This window comes from Saccostrea cucullata, unplaced genomic scaffold (assembly GCF_032062105.1).
Source record: "Saccostrea cucullata isolate Sc308-1 unplaced genomic scaffold, CSIRO_AGI_Scuc_v1 ctg9, whole genome shotgun sequence".
In the NCBI taxonomy this organism is placed as follows: Eukaryota; Metazoa; Mollusca; class Bivalvia; order Ostreida; family Ostreidae; genus Saccostrea; species Saccostrea cuccullata.
The window spans coordinates 36,421-44,204 of NW_026935030.1; the positions used below are offsets into that span (position 1 = coordinate 36,421).

General features: G+C 38.7%; 1 protein-coding gene across 1 annotated transcript; it reads right to left on the minus strand.

The window, feature by feature from the left end:
* Positions 1 to 730: 730 nt before the first annotated feature.
* LOC134241736 (putative nuclease HARBI1) lies at positions 731 to 2,461 on the minus strand. The gene is made up of 2 exons (XM_062723760.1): positions 1,436 to 2,461; positions 731 to 1,075 (listed from the first exon to the last, which is right to left on the minus strand). The coding sequence occupies exons 1-2, from the start codon at positions 2,289 to 2,291 to the stop codon at positions 885 to 887; spliced, it is 1,047 nt and encodes a 348-aa protein (XP_062579744.1). The 5' UTR covers positions 2,292 to 2,461; the 3' UTR covers positions 731 to 884.
* Between the last annotated feature and the right edge of the window lie 5,323 nt (positions 2,462 to 7,784).

The window sequence follows — 7,784 nt, forward strand, 5'->3', positions numbered from 1 at the left end:
GCATGCGGGCACGTAATTTAACATCGGGGGGGGGGGGGGGGGTGTCCAAACACAACTTTTTACATTGTATCATTGTAAGTGTTCATTGAAATACGCCCCCTCCTTACTCTTTTGTATAGTAAAACAAGGTTAGTGTAGTATTGTATGAAAAAAATGGTACTGAAAGACGTTGAAACCTAAACAACCCCCCCCCCTCCCTCCCCCGCACGATATAGACTTTTTCGAGCTATAAATTTCGTCTTTTTTTGTTTGTCTTGATTTTTTGTGTAAGTTGAATTCTTTTTCTCCGGCAACCCCCCCTCCTTCTAAAACAATACTACGTCCATGTCATGTGTAAATCATGTGTAAATGCAGCATATGGTGTATAACTGTGTAATTCAACATCTGTAGAAACCAAATGATATACAAACAATACAAAAAATTCCATTTTTTTTAGATACATTGACCGTTGAACCTGCATGTTCAAGTGACAGTGCATGTACTAGTATCAGTATTGTGCCGCAGTGTGATTTGCTAGCTTCATGCGACGAGTCCGTCGAACTCAGGCCCTCAAAGAAGAGGAAAAGGGAAAAAGACAGTGAGGATTGTTATGAGAACAAGTTATTGAGCATTGAGGAGGAAAAGCTTTCAATCATGAGACAGATGCTGGAGATCGAAAAGGAACGTTTGGAGTTGGACAGGCAGAGACTTACAGGCAGAGGGGGGAGGGAAGATTAGTTAGAGAAATAAATATCTTTTAAATTAATGAAGAGAAATAATGCGCAATGTCATTTATTTGTCAAATCCGTGCTACATTTGTTTTGATAAATACATCGACAAAAATCAATTGTCTAATCAAACATAAAGACGAAATCTATAAACTAATACATGTATAGTGGTAATTTTTACAGCTGATTGATCATACACATAGAAAAACGTCCTGTGATGAGACGACTTCTGATTCGAGTACCGTCGTTAACGGTCCCGGCATAATCATTCCCTCGAATTCTTCCTGTGTCTCGTGGGTCTGGGTCTGGAAGGGGTATGCGGCGAGAAATACACATGTTGTGCAACACAGCACATGCTACTGTGATTTATCCTACAACTACCCCTTGCACTGACCTAATAAAGGTAACCTAATAAACCAAAGCTTTATCCGGTCACTGCCCTAATAAAGCCTCGTGTATGTATTCCGACGTTCTAAAAGCATTGTGACGTCACGTATACTGCAATGTTTACGCCATGGCGTCATAGTTTCAACTGCAGAGATGTGCCTAAATCTGTCGGAAATAGCTTGTTTTGGACGTTCAAATGTAAAATTTTGTTGCAGGATAAACAAAATACATGATAACTGTCTTGAAATATAAGCGATATTTGGGCTCGGGTCGAAAACGTTTTCTTACCCTCGCCCAAATATCGCTTATACTTCAAGACAGTAACCATGTATTTTATATATCGCATGCTTTTCGGGGAGAATGTAGAAGACTTCCTCCGCTTGTGTCAAGACAACGGAAATGTGATTTTAATACACCAAAAGATCTTTCAACAAAATTGCGGGTACGGATATGGGAAGTATTGTAATTTGTTGATGGATTATTTACAGGTGTAAGTAACCACGGACGCAGGGGATAACCACTGTCACCCAGTAACCATCCTTCTGCAATCCTTCCTGTTTCAAATAAATGATTCAGAGCAGAATTTGACCAAATAAACGCATCATGTGTTCCATCGGGCCATTTTGCCACTATGTTTATAAATTTTAAGTTGGCATCACAAACCCCTTGGACATTGATTGAATGGTAATTTTTGCGGTTTATGTATAAATGTTCATCAACGCTTGGAGATTTAATCCTAATGTGTGTTTCATCAATGCACCCAATGGTATTTGGCATATTTGCAATTAAACTGAAATCATTCATGTTTTTGGCCAATTCATTTGAAGTAATAGGCATTCTTATGTGTATATTGGCCACATTAACAAGACACTGGGTCATATCTTTCACTACTTTGAACACACTTGGTCTTGAAATGTTATGCACATCACCAACAACTGCTTGGAAACTGCCAGTTGCATAAAATCGTAATGCAACCATTACCTGCAGTGAGACAGGTAATGCATGAGATCTCATAGTAGGACGTTGGAGTTCGTTTTGAAATTGTTCACACAAATCATGAATTATGGGTCTTGAAAGCCTATACCTTCTTATTATAGCATCATCATCAAGGTAGTCAAGAGGGTTGTCAATATCCCTGAATAAAATCTCTCGTCTGATACGACGATTTCGTCGAGCAAGCAACATGGGCGCAGCCATTTTTGCTTAAGATAGACTTAAGGTATGTCAAAAGCTGTCGTAACTTTAAGATAATTCTTAAGAACTTTCTTAAGTTACGATACTTTCGAAAACCCCACTTAGTCTTAAGAAATGTCGTAAGTATATCTTAAGACATTTCTTAGTCCTAAGATAGCTTCGTAAACATGCCTGCAGGTGAAATTTTTTGGAGCAGGTCCATTCCCAAGGAACTACAAGTCCTACTTGGACCAAACTTACATGGATGATGCATCTAGAGATGTACGCTACCAGACTTGCTTCGGATGCTGGATCTGACATACATTTCATTCCCAAGGAACTATAAGACCCACTTGGACCAAACTTTCATGGATGATGCATCTAGGGATGGGCACTACCAGTCTTGCTTCGGATGCTGGATCTGACCTACATTTTCATTCCCAAGTAACTATAAGACCTATCTGAACCAAACTTGCATGGATGATGCATCTAGAGATGGACACTACAACACTTGCTTCGGATGCTGGATCTGACCTACATTTTCATTCCCAAGTAACTATAAGACCTATCTGAACCAAACTTGCATGGATGATGCATCTAAAGATGGACACTACAACACTTGCTTCAGATGCTGGATCTGACCTACATTTTCATTTCCAAGTAACTATAAGCCCTACCTGAACCAAGCTTGCATAGATGATGCATCTAGGGATGGACACTACCAGACTTGCTTCGGATGCTGGATCTGACCCATATTTTCATTCCCAAGTAACTATATACCTGAGCCAAACTTGCATGGATGATGCCTGAACTTGCTTCAATCTGACATACATTTTCTTGTAACTATAAGCCCTACCTGAACCAAGCTTGCATAGATGATGCATCTAGGGATGGACACTACCAGACTTGCTTCGGATGCTGGATCTGACCCATATTTTCATTCCCAAGTAACTATAAACCCTACCTGAATCAAACTTGCATGGATGATGCATCTAGGGATGGACACTACCAGACCTGCTTCAGAAGCTGGATCTGACCTAAATTTTATTCCCAAATAACTATAAACCCTACCTTAACCAAACTTGCATGGATGATGCATCTGAGGATGGACACTACCAGACTTGCTTCAGATGCTGGATCTGACCTATATTTTCATTCCCAAGTAATTATAAGCCCTACCTGAACCAAACTTGCATGGATGATGCATCTAGGGATGGACACTACCAAACTTGCTTCGGATGCTGAATAGGACCTATATTTTCCATACAAGAGACCAGGTTGAAGTTTTGGGAGCAGTTTAATCCCAATGAACTTGAAGTCCTTGATATCTGCAGTATTAACAAATTTATGAATATTTGTTTCACTATACATGTTTTTCACGCTACATGCGTAGAAATGTGTATATGCCCTGTAAGGGGTTAAACACAACTTGCAAGAATATTGTTGTTGTGATAAATACTAGATATTAAGAAAATATGATGTGAGATTTGCATTACTTACACTGATAACATTTGTCGAGCTGAGCTTCGTAATCTTTGATTACCTATGTTTTAGTATTCTTTGCAACACCGTACATCGAAAACAAGAACCGATGCACAGAATTTTGTATCTTAGAGTAGTCTACTTGTTTACCAAATTATATCAAAATCAGACCAAAACTGAAGGAAGAGTAGCGTTTTAAAGGAATTTCACAGAAAGACGAAACTCATGTGGAATCATTGTCTGTTAGTGTACGTTCAACTTTGTTCAAATCATGACCTCCAGGGGTAGGATGGTGCCACAATGGATGTCTAAGTGTTTATAGAAAAAATCAGCTTCATGTAGATATTCAAAAATTATATTCACATGAACATGTGCATAAACAAGAGGCCCACGGGCCATATAGGACACCTGAGTACTGTAGACGTACTTTTTTCCACGATGTCATAATTCCGCGGAATCTCAATTTCTTTTTAATCCGCGGGTAGAAAATTACGCGGATTTTTTATACTGTCAACATAAGTCTTACATTAATATAAGTACGCTTGGACTAATTTCCGAGGAAAATTTTTGACCACGTACATAGCGTAAATTAATACCACGCGGAAAAAAGTACTTCTACAGTATCATGTAACAAATTTCCAACAATTAGATTTGGTTCGTGTTTTAATCCAAAAGGTATTGAATTTACAATTTTGAAAGGGGCACCGTTGTTTATCATAACTGTACACCTAGCATGCTTACTTTGGTTACTTAACACACAAAGGTAGATTAGAGTAACAAAGAGAAAATGCATTTCCACTTTGTAACCCCCCCCCCCCCCCCCCACGCGGTGCACCTTACCCAGCGGCCCTGAAATGAACCATTTTGGATACGGTACCTTTCTTCATCATAAATATGTAACTAGATCATTGGCTTAATACCCAGGAGCAAAGGAAAAGATTTCAAAAGAATTAATGCATTTTCACAATATAATCATTAGAGCCCCGCCCTAACACCAGACCCCTGACCCAGGGGCCATAAAATTCACAAATCTCATAGAAGCTTCTTTCCTCATCATCACTATGTACATAGTTCATTGGTTTTATACCCAGGAGCAGAAAAGAAGATTTGTAAAGAATTTATGCATTTTCACTAGATAATATCTATTTAGCCCTGCCCAAGCACTAGAACCCCGGACCCTGGGGCCATGAATTTCACAATTTTGGTAGAGAATTTAATGCTGATTACAATCATGCCAACAGTTTGACTGCTTCTTGTCCAGGAGTATAGAAGATTTTAAAAGATTGCATTAATTTTAGTGGTTTTGGCCCCACCCCTCGGGGGGGGGGGGAAGGGACCATGAAATTCACAATTTGTGTTCCCCTTCACCCGAAGATGCTTTGTGTCAAAATAGGTAGAAATTGGTTGAGCAGTTGCAGAGATTAAAATGTTAACGCACGATGGACAAAAACGGATAGCAATAGGTCACCTGAGTTTACTCAGGTGACCTAAAAAAACAACATTGTTCTAACATTGTTAAATAAGTTTACTTCGAATTGGCGAAGAATCAGTACATTCTAAAAGAATATGGTACTATATAATTAAAGGGCAGTCACATGGTATGCGCTCTGGCTGCACTTTCCCGTTGACTAATATGTATGGGTATTTGTATCATTAAGGCTCTGGACACAAAAACACGATCATTGCTTAATCTGTCACTTTATAATTATCTGAATGTTGACGGGGTGGTGGGCATCCTTTCACATTGTAAGCAAAAGGTACAGATATAAAAACAAGATGTTTTAGCTCTACTGGTCAGAGACCACAAAGTATCAGCTTTCCTGGCCCAGTGGTTCTTGAGAAGATTTTTAAAAACTTCAACCTATTTTCGTCTTTTCTTGATTATCTCCTCTTGGAAGAGTAACTGGCCCTTCATTTAACTCCCCTTTACCCAAGAATGCTTTGTACCAGGTTTGGTTAAAATTGGCTCAATGGTTCTTGAGGAATTGAAAATGTGAAAGTTTACAGACGCACGGACAAACAGACGGACGGACATTTGGTGATCAGAAAAGCTCATGAGGTTTCAGGTCAGGTAAGCTGAAAAACAATTGCTGATTGGTCGTTTGATGTCGATAGACTCCAATTAAACTTGGAAAAAAATTCCAAATTTTTATTTTACACCCTATGCCAAGGGTTCATAAGAAGACTGTCGTACCAGAAACCCTTGGCTAGCTAAGATGTATCCAAAATTTATACTTTAATTACATACTAATTGTTGTTAATCTACCTTTTGATAATTTTCCGACGGTAGCAATATCGTTTGTTGAAGTAAGGGGTGGCCGATGCATGGTGAATACTACAAAATTCAAAAGCCTTAACTCCAACTGTTCGATTGTGCTAACAAAAGATAACTAACAGGAGGGTCAAACTTTTACGTCAAGGTGAAAAGTATGTGCATGTATACGCCTGTAAAAGTTGTCACGATAAATAAACATCTATAAAATATGAAAACCCTAGCCCTAAGGGGACGACCATTTGATTCTGAGGGGGGGGGGGGGGCTGGCAGATTTTGGAAATAAATAATCTGTCCCTGAAAATAAATAATCTGTCCTCCACTACGGAGAAAATAAATAACCTCACCTTGACTTCTGATAATTAAATATTGTAAAAATACCTTTTTTTTATTTACGTGTTATTTAATCTCAAAAGTCTTCAATTCAAAAAATTTTTTGGCTCGCTTCGCTCGCCAATTTAGAACCAAATAGTATTTTAAGTCAGATTACCAGACTGGATACTTAAGTCAGTTTATCAACATGACAATATGCACTTAGTAGGTGTGATGAATAACTTTAAATACAAACCAATTCTTATACACCACAAAAGATAAATTTTCTTGTCAAATAATTATACTTTCCTGATAAAATACAAAATTTACTCTGAGGATTTAAGGGGGACGTACATGTGTACGACCCCGGGCCCTCCCTTAACATTTCAAAGTATGATATGAATAATAATAATAATAATAATGCCATACTTTGGGACAATACCAATATATCTGTGCCTAGTTTTACTCTGTAAAATACACAAAAACCCAATAGCTTCAGGGGGCTTCGACCCCTGGGCCCTTTTATTCAAAGTATGATATGACTTAATAATGTCATACTTTGGTACACATCTAACCAATTCCTACAAAAGTTATACTCTTATACATATAGAAAAACCCAAGAGCTTCAGGTGGCTTTGCTCCCTGCACTTACTTCATTCAAAGTATGGTATGACCAGTAATAATTATGTCATACTTTGGTTCATAATAACCAAAACCACTATAATAGTGCCTGGTTTTACTCTTAAAATTCACGAAATCCCAAGAGCTTTGGGGGGGGGGGGGTACTCCCTAGGCCTCCACCAGGGCATCGCCCAGGAACAACTGGGGCCCTTATGGCGGCCCCAGACCTCTTGCCTAAACAAAGTTATACCTGTCCCCTCCCCAAATCCTGTATCTGAATATGGTATATAAATGATTAGTCTTTTAGAATCAATTGATCAAGGTACAAGAAAATAAATAAGACATACTTGAAAAGAAAACGACAGGCATGAAAATAAATAATCCGTCTCAAAAAAATTTGCCAGCCCCCCCCCCCCCCCTCAGGATCAAATGATCGTCCCCTAACTATGCAGAAGTTATGGCCAAGGTTAACGTTGTGTAAATTTTTGTGAAAGTGGGTCGAAATCCAGGGACAAGAGGACAAATACGTTGATACTCTTAGGAAGGCCTTAGTACAAGAAATATATAGGTGAAATATGAAAGCCGCATCTCCAACAAATCAAAAGAATTGGGCAAGTTTAAAGCTTTTGCGAACAAACGGACAGAAAGGCAGAAAGTGAGAAAGACGGTCAGGGCAAATACTATATACCTCTGAACCTCCGGTTATGATTGATATTAAGATCCCGAAGAACCACCTTTACAAAAGAATTAGAACCTAGACAAAAAAGCGATGACACAGATGAACAAGAGGCAGAATAGCAATAGAATGACTACAGAAAATCTCCCCCTAT

What these genes read in the sequence shown, in the direction of transcription:
- LOC134241736 (XM_062723760.1), bottom strand. Translation starts at nt 2,291, where the DNA reads ATGGCTGCGCCCATGTTGCTTGCTCGACGAAATCGTCGTATCAGACGA. An exon ending in TTCTCCCCGAAAAGCATGCG is followed by an intron (nt 1,076 to 1,435) that starts ATATATAAAATA and finishes TAGTTGTAGGAT; the next exon opens with AAATCACAGTAGCATGTGCT.